Here is a 12,516-nt window from a genome sequence, read left to right on the forward strand (position 1 = left end):
CATTGCTCTAGGAGTTCATGGCATCACTTTCTTGCACTTAAGGCTTTTCCTTGGGGCTAGTGTGGTTAGTGATTGCTCAGTTCTGTTCAATTTCACCTACACAGGCTTCTGATAATGAGTCCCTAAGCTACACTTACCTGATTGACAGCTAATACCAGTTAGAAAAACTGTTTTTTTTCTAGAGCTGTTTCCAAGCTTACCTAGATGGAAGAATCATTCTATTATCTCTCCCCACCATCTTATACTATGGTTAAAATTACTGTTCTAAGTTATGGTAATGATAAACTATTTACAAAGTGTTTTCGAAGCACCTGATGGAAAATATATTGTTTGTGGGCTGCTGAAAAATTAAAGCAGAAAATAAGCTTTAATAGTGGAATCCTATACATGTCTACTACGAAGGAAGCCCTATTGGTTCAATGGGGCTTTTTTCCAGGTAAGTGGGTATAGGATTGCAACTTACATCTGTAATTCTAAATGCAGTGGGGAGTAACAACCAGTGAATGCAGTTGGTCTTACATCTGAGTAACAATGCATAAGATTGCCCTGCAAATGCCAAGTATAAAAATTATTTAAAATGAAATAAGCAGTAATGGTTTGTGTGGTTTTAGTTGTAGAAGCATTCTTCTTGAATGACCAAACTCAGCAGTACTTAGAAGTGGAGCTCTGTCCGTAAGTAAATATTTTAAAATCTGTTTAAACTTCTGCAGTTTTCCATTGTGGTCACGTCGCTTAAATACTTGGATGTTCAACCTTAACTTTGGGAGATTGCTAAAGTTCTTAGGGTGCCTTCAGTTCTGTGCAGATGAACAACAGAATCTAGGACCAGAGACGTGTATCTAGAGTTCTTTGGTATCACTCCTGATAGTGTCTGTCTGCTTGGAATTGTTCTGTGACTTTAGAACAGGGGTGGGGACCTGTGGCCTTCCAAATGTTTTTGGAGTAAAACTCACAATCCCTGGGGATGATGGGAGTTGGACTCCAGTAATACTGGAAGGGCCGCAGATTCTCTACCCCTGCTTTAGAAAGCAAATGCTGGTTCTGCAATGTGAGTAGAAGAAAATATATGTTAGCAGTTCACCTTTGGAACAGAGCTATAAAGGTAATCTGGATATTCATGCAGAACAGCTGGGTAGTAGGCAGAGATAATCTTCAGTGGCAAGGGCAACTGTATGCATTTGCCTTTTTTCTTCAGTTAGGCTTCTTCAGCAAGGGGAACTCTTAAACTGGAACTGACAAAAATGCTTCCAGGTCTGGCTTCTTTAGTTAAGTGAAGAAACTCTCAGTCTGTCTCTTGTTCTATGGCTGCCAGGCTCAAAATGGGACAGGACTAGCTTCTAGCTGCAGCATGAAAGCAAAAACTTTGGCAAGTGTTACATCTCTCAATACTGCAGTGGTAGGAGAATTTGCAACTGCTTTTAAAACTGTATGAAAGTTCTGAATTGAATCTGGGAACCCTACATATCCTACCTTGCATTTGTGGCTGCAATAGCAGCAAAATAACAATAGGTGAATGTCATATGCACAAATGGTACGGAGTAAGCAGAGTCAAAGACTGGATTAAGGTTTGAGACTTACAATAGTGTACATTTTTATTGTTGACTGTGGGCATGGGGGAGGCAAGATCAGAAAAGTGTCTAAAACCACGGGCTTGAGCAGTGCTGCAGTTAGGATGGTGGACCAGTGAAGATAATGGACAATTATTAGTGCATCTAAAAGCATATCATAGTATTTTGTCTGTGTAAATAATTATAATATATACAAACATAATATATAAAAAATATTAATTTGGTGGGCTGGGCCAGAATGTAGCAAATGCAGCCCTGCAGTTAATTTCTTCACATTTAGTTACATAGCTGGTAGTTGTTTAGAAATGGTTTGCATTTTATTAAGTAGCATAGTTTTAATCTAAGAACTGTATTCATCCTCTGGTTTGAAGATATACTAGTGAATGTGTTCCTGCTATGAATATACTGTGTTTTTGTAGGCATGGGCAGCATCTTGTGTTGTTACTTTCTGGCAGACGGAAAGTGTGCAAAGTAAGTGAACCATATGATTCCCCTCCCCCAACCCCGAAATGCATGATTGCTTATAGTACTGAAATGTATCTGTGTTTGTTAACACAGCATGAGCTTCCTTTAATGTTTGAAGTGTCAAGAACAAGTGCTAAATGGAATGGCAAAGCTCATCTGCCTTGGAGCTATTTTCCACCAGCCACTGACAAATTTAATGCATTTGCAATTCATGGGTCAGGGGTGGATAGAACATATGAAGCCCTCTACCCTGTACTTCAACATGAGATTCAGAAAGAACAGAAACCTGATTTGTAAGTATATCTGTGTTACTGTTTTTCTTTTTTGACAACTGAAAGGCTGGTGAGAATGGGAGAATATTTTATTGCTCTTCACTTTGAGTGTAAAGTTAGAAGACAAAGATGACTCAGGAGAATCTGGGCCATGATCTAAGTTATTGTGGTATAGCTTCTGCTGCTAAGGAATGCATGCAAGGATGCTTTTTATTCTGCTTATTGTAATCTTATTAAACATATCAGCTCATGATAGAAACTTAAGCAAAATTGTTCTTGTTGTTCTTCAGTCGTTCAGTCATGTCCGACTCTTCGTGACCCCATGGACCATAGCATGCCAGGCCTTCCTGTCCTGTGCTCTCTCCCAGAGCGTGCTCAAGTCCATATTCATTGCATCAGTGATGCTATCTAGCCATCTCATCCTCTGCCGTCCCCTTCTCCTTTTGCCTTCAGTCTTTCCCAGCATCAGGGTCTTTTCCAGAGAGTTTTCTCTTCGCATTAGGTGGCCAAAATATTGGAGCTTCAGCTTCAGTATCTGTCCTTCCAATGAGCACTCAGGGTTGATTTCCTTTAGGATGGACTGATTGGACCTCCTTGCAGTCCAGGGGACTCGTAAGAGTCTTCTCCAGCACCACAGTTCAAAAGCATCAATTCTTCAGCGCTCAGCCTTCCTTATAGTCCAGCTCTCACAGCCATACATTACTACTGGGAAAACCATAGGTTTGATTAGACAGACCTTTGTCAGCAAGGTGATGTCTGCTTCTTACTATGCTGTCTAGGTTTGCCATAGCTTTCCTCCCAAGGAGCAAGCGTCTTTTAATTTCATGGCTACAGTCACCGTCTGCAGGGATCTTGGAGCCCAAGAAAATAAAATTTGCCACTGCTTCCATTTCTTCCCCTTCCATATGCCAGGAAGTGATGGGGCCAGATGCCATGATCTTCGTTTTTTTCATGTTGAGTTTCAAACCAGCTTTTGCACTCTCCTCTTTCACCCTCAACAAGAGGCTCTTTAGATCCTCTTCGCTTTCTGCCATTAGGGTGGTATCATCTGCATATCTGAGGTTGTTGATAATTCTCCCGGCAATCTTAATTCCGACCTCTGATTCATCCAACCCAGCATTTCTCATGATGTACTCTGCATATAAGTTAAATAAGCAGGGCGACAATATGCAGCCTTGTCGTACTCCTTTCCCAATTTTGAACCAGTCGGTTGTTCCATGTGTGATTCTTACTGTTGCTTCTTGGCCCTCGTACAGGTTTCTCAGGAGACAGGTAAGGTGGTCTGGTACTCCCATCTCTTTAAGAATTAAGCAAAATAGTATTTAAAGGTAATTCTCCTCTTGCACATAGTCTACTTTGCTAAAGATTTTGAAACATAACATTGGGAAGATAACTTAGTACAACAATATATATCTATACACTTCTTGAATTAATAGTATGTTAGACCAAGATGTGCATTGGTGTATTTTTGCAACAAAAATTTAAGTGTGCCAGAAAGATGTTGTAAACAATAGCAAAATATTTTACTCTTCTTTCATTCCCCTCGTATTTTGAATAGTTTTGGGGGCAATGACTTGCTGTATCCCATACTCACTATACCCAGGGAAGGGGAATAACTAACTATTTGTGCATCACAGTGTTCCTTCACTGTCCACACTTTTTAACCCCTCGCCAAACTGCTCTGCAACTCCAGTCACCTGATTTGCATCACATGGGCTTAGCTTCATTTCTGGGTAAAAATATTAACTTGTACATTTCCTTAATGATTTTTAAAAACCAATTGTCTGTCCACTTTTTTGAGACCGTGGGAACTATTGGGGTCTGGTTTGCTGACAGAAGAAAGCCTTATATATGAATGGAATGGAATTTTAAAGAGATGGCTGTTTGAAACATAACCTTGCCAATGTGCCCTATGTATAGCTGTGCCATAAAACTTCTAGTCCGACCTGCCTGCCTCTCACTTGCTGTATGAGTGTGTTAGTGGCTAGAGTTTATTCTCAGTCTGGAATAGCATTTGATAGAGCATATTCTGAATGCCTTGCTTGTTTCAAGGAAGTATGACACTGTTCCTTATATTGTGATGAATCTGCCCAAGAATTACACTGTATTTCCCCAAAGCAAAGTGTCATCTGAGAATTTGCAGGTTCTGTGTTGAAGTATAGGTACATAGAAATTATTTTTTAGGAACCAAACGCCAAAAACAGGCTTTGTCTTTCACTGCTTTTACTTTGAAATATCAATCAATCTTTTCATGATAAGATATTTTATGAGAACACAGAGCATAAACAAAAATTCAAATTAATTGTAATGAGCAAAACACATTTCAAAAATCTTTCTAACAAAGCAATCCTATAAGGCCTGGGAGAGCACCTCAGGGACCATAGGATATAGCTCTTGCTGGCAGGGTACAGGATAGATGGTGGGCTCTGATCTCAGAGCCCTCAGTCTTTCAAGAGTGCAGTGCATAGGAGCATGCCTTTCTTTCAGGAGCATGCTTTTCTTAACCCTGAACTGTAGTAAATTCACTCAAAACATTTCATTTCATCTTAACTCATTTTTGTCAGAAGCAGAAAATATGAACACTATAATCTTTACTACCTAACCAGCCATCCTTCTTTAAAACTCCTTGTATGAGCCGTATGTTATCTTTCCTGAGTTTAGGTGGAAAAAGTTCAGTCTTGTTTGTGATTTGTTACATAGGTTAACAATGGTAAACTCAGAGGTCAGAAGTGAAAAATACAGTGAAAATTTACAGCATGTCAAGCGAATGTATTTGCTAGAATCAAAATGATTCAAGCTTAATATGAGAATGTATCTAATAAATGAGAGTATATCACTTTTATGGAAGATGTAGAGAACAACATATATATTTAGTCATGAGAGTAAGCTTGCTAAGAGGCCTTTTATGCAGGCTGTTGCAAGAGTTTTGCAAGATGCCAGAATAAGAGTGCAAAGACCTGTGGGGCAAATATTAATGACAGAATGAAAAGTTAGAAGGCATGGGATGTAACTATCCAAACTAATTTCATAATGTGGATGTAAAAGTAGTTGGCATATTAACTAGGATGCAGTTTCTTGGAGTGGTAAGGAAAAGTACATTTATCCTAGTTTTCTAATGTAGTATTTCTAAACTTTTAATATTCTTTATACCAATCCAGCAGGAGTAGAAAGGGGTAAATGTTCCTAACCTATCTGACACTGGCTCCTTTCTCTCATAGCCATCGCCTTGAATATTTTAAAAGTCTCAACCTGAAACTCTTAACGGGAGAAGATTGGAAGCAGCCTATATCAGATCTGTGGGCATCATGCAAGCAGACCAATTAGATAAAAAGGACACAAAGTAGACTGCCAAATAGCTTGAAGTAGGTGGTTAGACACAAATCGCATCTACAGAGTTGTGGCACTTGTAAGCATACAATAGATTAAATAAAAGACTGGTGACTTAAGGGCAAGACTCAAGTTGCTTTCTTAAAATATGAAACATTCTAGTAGCTTTAATAGTTTTGATTATACACTATAAGCCATACATGAGCATATGTTCTTGTGTATGAAAATATCTCTCACCAACATCTGGGATGGGGGACGGGTCTTGCTTCCCCTCAATTGTACTTTTCATAGCAGGTGTGCATATAATTGCAGCATTCTTTTGATTTCTGTGTTACAGTATAAACTCATAAGTTGCATGCAGCCTACCACATATTTGCTTGTCCTTTGTCCTTCTTGGCTGATAACCATTTCGCTGGGGAAGTTGAATGGCTGGCTGTAAAACCTTATACAGCTTGGGGCCAGGGTATATGAAGGTACCCATGCTTCCATATGGACTCTTTAAGATCTGTAGCAGAGGCCCTGCTTAAAGTGCCCCTGCCTTCAGAGGTAAGGTGGGTGACAATGTGAGAGCGGGCTTTTGGGGTGGCTTTCTCAGATATAGAATATTCTCGCCAGAGACTTTTGGGTGGTGCCTACTTTAGCTTTGGTGTCAGTTGAAGATGACTTTATTCTTCTGAACTTTTAATGGGTAATTGATCCTGCTGTTTCTTTCCTTTCCTTACTCCTTATTGAAAGGAGGAATGCAGATCTCTTAAGCAGAAAAGTCTGCACCTGGGTACCTTGTTGGGGTGGGTAAACCTGCTGCTATATTAGAGGTAACAGGTTTTGCAAACCTCCCCAACTGTGTGCCCGATATTAGGCAGTGTACTATGAGTTAAGAGCGTAAGAGCCATGCTGGATCAGACAAAAGGCCTATGTAGCCCAGCATTCTGTTCACACAGGGGCCATGGGAAGCCAACAAGTAGGACATGAAAGCAATAGCACCCTCCCTCTCATGTTCCCCAGCAACTGGTATCCTACCTCAGTTCTATGGAACATAAATTATCTCTACTAACTGTTGCAGTTTGGCAAAATTTGCCCCTTGTGCCAGATACTGGGTGTCCTGGCCTTTGCTAATGATAGGGACAATACAGTTCTTGCATCCTGCAAAGGCCTTTGCAGCATATGTGTTCACTCCAGTCTCCACTCTGTGTCATAAAGGAACAATTGGCTGTGCCTTTATTTCCACATTTAAATCACATTAAATGTAGAAATAAACACATTTCCAAAAACAATGGGAAATGAGCTGAAATGCTAGTTTTCAGAATCGGAAGGTCAACGGAGCTCGCAAAAGGGAGCTCCCCTAACCTGCTCTGTTCTGGAAACGAGCGTTAAGGCTTGTTTCCAGGATTGCTTTAGGAAGCACTGTCTTCCTGTTATGCTTGTGGTGGGTCCTTCAGACACAAGAGAGAGAGCAGAGGCTCAGTGGCAGTATTGGGTTGTGCCGTCTGTTCCTGGGTTTTTCTCCAGAGAATTTCCCAGTAAGCTGTTACCTGTTGGTTGTTGTTGTTCTAAGCTAAGCCAATGTGTATTGCAGGCACATCTATACTAATTTCCTTCACAGGCCATCTCTGTAGCAAACATCAGGCTTTGAGGATCATAGGTGCCTGAATGCTTCAACAATTACTTTTAAGGAATGCCAAAGATGGAAGAATACCAAAAAAAGAGGAAAAATGGAAGGATCCTACCTGTTCCTGTATCCTTGGACACTGTCTGAATGTATTTCATTCTCACCTTCATTGATTTGAATTTCCAATTTGTATCCATTATAGTATGCTTTCTGATAACTATCGTTGCTTCTACAGTAAATGAGGTGGAAGAAACCTTTTTCCTGAAGCCACACTTCTGTATTCTAATGGATGTGAAGTGGAGATGTAATCAAACTGTGTCTAAGAAAATCAGTGACTGATGCTACTTGAACTAAGTCTCTCCCAGTCTGGTGTACCTGCTAGACTATCGTTGGATTTTAAACATTCTGCTCTTACCAACTTGAACATGTAATTCTTTCATTTTCAGTGACACCTCCTGAACTAGCTGTGCAATATATTTGTTGCTCTGTCACTTGTATTGCTTCTTGAACCTTCAGTAAACAGACACTTTTTCAGTGGAAGCCAAGGTTTGAAGTATTGACAACCTTGTCTTCATGGAAAATCTTTTGGCCTGTCAACTTGACATAAGCAAACAAATGTGATTTCCATAAAAAACCTGTTCTATTTTAAAAAATGGGCATTGTCAAAATGTATTTAACCTGTAAACCATTAATTACTGACCTATATATTGTGAGCTAAGCTGTGTTCTTTGTTTACTGTATGTACCAAATAGGTTTTCCTTTCTCACGCTAAACTGATTATACCTTGTGTGAAAGAATAATGATCCAACAACATTGATTCAGGTGGTTTTCTGTCATCTCTTCCCATTATACGTAGATGTAAAGTGAATAAAGTTTAAATACTCCCTTCATTTTCTGAAAATAAATTGCATTTATCACTCTAGGCAATGGAATAAAATCTGAACAAAAAGTTATTGGAGGTGTTTGGTTAAATACAGCTCCATTATAGTGTCTTTGTATATGCCATTGCCTAAAATGTTGTGCACCTCAGTCACCACAGATCCTCTTGTAATGCTATTCATACCTATCTGGAGAACTTGTGGAATTATTTGGTGTATGGTGGAAAGTGTAGGGCTGCAAAGAAGGGCCTCCTGTGGATGGAGCTAAAATTCACGTGTCTAGCAGTGGCACTACAGCACACAAACACAGGAAGCACCACTACTAGAGAAGGTACAAATTGCTGCAAAACAAGTCATTATGCTTGTTCTTTCTGCTAAAATAAATAGAAGATATGGGTCCATGCTATCAAAGAAGAAAAGAGGCTATTGCAGTAATTCAATATTCCTAGCCACTGTTCAGAGACCATAAGAGGGCGGTATTGAGGCTTGTTTAAATTGTCATCCCAAATTGATACTTTATTTCATTTCTATACCACCCAATAGCTGAAGATCTCTGGGCGGTTCACAAAAATTAAGGTATAAGAACTGTATACCTATTGCAGTAGTCTTTCTTCTACCAGAAATATGTGAAGGATTGTTAGTAGTCATTTATGTGTGAGGAGAGTGCAAAAGCTGGTTTAAACTCAACATTAAAAAAACTCAGATCATGGCATCTGGCCCCATCACTTCCTGGCATATAGAAGGGGAAGAAATGGAAGCAGTGACAGATTTTACTTTCTTGGGCTCCAAGATCACCGCAGACGGTGACTGTAGCCATGAAATTAAAAGACGCTTGCTCCTTGGGAGGAAAGCTATGGCAAACCTAGACAGCATAGTAAGAAGCAGAGACATCACCTTGCCGACAAAGGTCTGTCTAATCAAACCTATGGTTTTCCCAGTAGTGACGTATGGCTGTGAGAGCTGGACTATAAGGAAGGCTGAGCGCCGAAGAATTAATGCTTTCGAAATGTAGTGCTGGAGAAGACTCTTACGAGTGCCCTGGACTGCAAGGAGGTCAAATCATTCAGTCCTAGAGGAAATAAACCCTGAGTGCTCATTGGAAGGACAGATCCTGAAGCTGAAGCTCCAATATTTTGGCCACCTAATGCGAAGAGAAAACTCTCTGGAAAAGACCCTGATGCTGGGAAAGACTGAAGGCAAAAGGAGAAGGGGACGGCAGAGGATGAGATGGCTAGATAGCATCACTGATGCAATGAATATGAACTTGAGCACACTCTGGGAGAGAGCACAGGACAGGAAAGCCTGGCGTGCTATGGTCCATGGGGTCACGAAGAGTCGGACACGACTGAACAACAACATATGTTGTTGGATTCAGGATCTGCCTTCTGTAAATAAGGACTCTGCTCACAAAAAAATGCTTCAGCCCAATTTTCAGAGATGCTTAGGTTGAATCTGGGGTCAACCAAAGCTGCCATCTAAAGTTCTGCTACGGTAGGAAATGCAAGCATGCCTGTCATGACAAGAGCTCAAAATAAAATTTCTGAATCTGTTTGAAGATACAGGACGCCTATTAAAATATTGCTGAATCAATAATGGATAGAGTGCCAGTAACATATGTGCTAGAGTACAGAATCTTGGCTGTTGGGTGATATAGCAATGTAAGTAAGAAAGTATAAAATAGAAAAAATTCCATTGCGTGGTGTACTTGGGTATAAAGACAAGAGCCATTTCAAGTATCTCACACAAGGGTGGCCCCTATTACCCCTGCACCAGTACCACTGAATTTGCTGTGGTGGCAGCAAAAAACCTGCAGCAGTTTACCTCTGAAACTCAGTGGCAATAGGGGCCTGTTTAACTTTAAAACAAAGCTAAATAGGCCCTTTTTGCTGCTGCCACAATGCTGCATAACTCCCCTGGACCTTGCCCACCATTGGCTTAATGTCTGCTATACAAAAAAGTAGTGGTGCTTTTGACTGTATATAGAATCTTGATCTAAAACATAAGAGCCATGCTGGATCAGGCCAAGGGTCCATCTAGTCCAATATTCTGTTTATACAGTGGCCAACCAGGAAACCACAAGCAGGGCATGAGTGCAACAGCACTCTCCTGCCCATGTTCCCCAGCAACTAGTGTACATAGGCTTACTGCCTCTGGTACAGGAGGTAGCATATAACCATCAGGACTAGTAGCCATTGATAGATTTCTCCAGGAATATGCCTAACCCCTTTTTAAATCCATCCAGGTTGATGGCCATCACTACAGCCTGTGCCAGCGAATTCCATAGTTTTAACTATGCTGTATGAAGAAGTACATTTTATCTGTCCTGAGTCTTCCACCAATCAGCTTCATGGGATGACCTCAGGTTCTAGTATTATGTAAGAGCAAGAAAAAAGTCTCCCTATCCACATTCTCTACACCATGCATAATTTTGTACACCACTAGCATGTCTCCCCTTACCATCCTTTTTTCCAAGCCAGTTAATGTCAAGCTTCTTAGATTTTGGAAGCTTTAACGTAGAGAAATGAATGGGGCAAAGATCTTTTAGTTCCAATACTGTACTACATTACCTACAGAGCATATTGGGTTTATGTTCTATAGGTAATGCTCTTCAGTCAGTTTTAGGAATCTATGTTCTGTCATAAGTTTGGAAAGGAGACATTTAAATGGCTGCTCCCTGTTATGTCCTGAAGCACTTCAAATACATTTTTCCTTCTTCAGTATGAATGTTCTGAAATACTGTTTACAGTTTTGGTAACAAAGACAGAGATGGTTTTAGTTTCAGAAAGTCATTGAGCTCTTTGGGTTATCACAGATAGCAAACTTGAGCTGATATAATGCCACTTCCAAGTTTGTAAAACTGCCATTTGAAATATGGTCTAAGAATGTTTCATTCCACCTCCAGAAGTACCTTTGTCTTCTGTCTTTCATTTAGATGGTAGATAACTATTTTAACCAGTAATTCTGCAGAAATATTAGGCTGATGACGAGCTTGCACAATTGACATTTCCAGAGGGTTGCCATGTTAGTCTATTGTAACAAAAACAAATAAGGCTTGTGGCATCTTAAAGACAAAGAAATTTATTTGGACATATGTTTTCATAGACTAGACGCCACTTCATCCAGTGCATGAAGTAGGCATTGGATGAAGAGGTCTATTCACACAACCTTAAAAAAAAGGTGTCCCCAACCAGTCGTGTCCGACTCTAGGGTGTGGTGTTCATCTCCATTTCTAAGCCGAAGAGCCAGCGCTGTTGGAAGACGCTTCTGTGGTCATGTGGCCGGCATGACTGAGCACCGAGGTGCACGGAACGCTGTTACCTTGCCCGCTGAAGTGGTACCTATTTATCTACTTGCAATTTCTTGCTTTCGAACTGCTAGGTTGGCAGGAGCTGGGACTGAAGACGGGAGCTCACTCTGTCACGCAGCACTTGGGTCTCGAACTGCTGTCCTGCCGACCTTCTGGTCTGCAGTTCAGTGTCTTAACCACTAAGCCACCGCGGCCCATATTCACACAACCTTAGGCCAGAATAAATTTGTCTGTAAAGTGCCACAAGATTCTTGCTTGTTTTTAAGGTGCCATAAGATTTTTTTGTTACAATTGCCATTGTATGCTTGGGCTAATGTTTCTAGAGCTTTCCTTCTAGGATTCAAATCTTCAGATCTGTCTTCTTGAGATTTAAATATTAATCCTAGCCATTCTACAGGTGTTGGTCAAACACACCTGTAGCTGCATTGTCTAGAGTCAGAAATGGACTTTATGAAAGTGAATAAATGTCAACTCAGTCAAGATGTGATACAGTGGCTCATGGGGGTTGCCTAGTCCCAGTGAAATGGTAGAAATGCCTGTCTTGAATGGGGCTGCACTTTTCCCTGAAAGATCAGTTTTGTAGCTTGGAAGTACTCCTAGATTCATGACTCCTTCCAGATTGCCAGACTAGGTAATGACGGGCAGCATGTTTTATCAGTTTTGGCAGATTTGCCATTTGAAAGCTGTTTGGAAATGGCAACTAGTTCAGAATCTGACAGCCAAACAAATATATGGCATTTATATGGCACACGGAATGTATGGTGCCTACCTTAAATTAACATCACTGGTTGTCACTCCATTTCAGGCTTGGTATTGATACTGTTTGTAGGTGTTCAGTCGTTAAGTCGTGTCCGACTCTTCGTGACCCCATGGACCATAGCACGCCAGGCCTTCTTGTCCTCCGCTCTCTCCCACAGTGTGCTCAAGTTCATATTGATACTGTTTAACCCCCTTTAAAATCCGGCCCAGTATAGCTGGAGGAAAGTGCCTTCCTAGGCCATAAGGGTTAGTGATCTAACTGCCAAGTGATGTTTTTCTCTGGTGGCCACTAAATTCTGAAACCAGCTTCCCACCACAGAACAATATATAT

General features: G+C 40.7%; 1 protein-coding gene across 22 annotated transcripts in view; it reads left to right on the top strand.

Annotated features, from left to right (window-relative positions):
* The window catches only part of LOC146343887 (UPF0462 protein C4orf33-like), a 110,611-nt gene that overhangs the window by 79,188 nt on the left and 18,907 nt on the right, over positions 1 to 12,516 (top strand). For 5 of the 22 annotated variants that reach the window (XM_084856046.1, XM_084856047.1, XM_084856045.1 and 2 more), the window contains 3 exons: positions 612 to 672; positions 1,988 to 2,326; positions 5,524 to 10,354. In XM_084856046.1, the coding sequence (XP_084712172.1) occupies positions 612 to 672; positions 1,988 to 2,326; positions 5,524 to 5,629 (506 nt within the window). In that variant the 3' untranslated portion in view covers positions 5,630 to 10,354. Of the gene's footprint in view, positions 1 to 611; positions 673 to 1,987; positions 2,327 to 5,523; positions 10,355 to 12,516 lie in introns of those variants that run through there. The other 17 variants (XM_084856053.1, XM_084856051.1, XM_084856049.1 and 14 more) reach the window with 12 other exon arrangements.

Source organism: Heloderma suspectum, chromosome 5 (genome assembly GCF_057233095.1).
Source record: "Heloderma suspectum isolate Gila_16-S chromosome 5, 16-S_ref, whole genome shotgun sequence".
Taxonomy (NCBI): Eukaryota; Metazoa; Chordata; class Lepidosauria; order Squamata; family Helodermatidae; genus Heloderma; species Heloderma suspectum.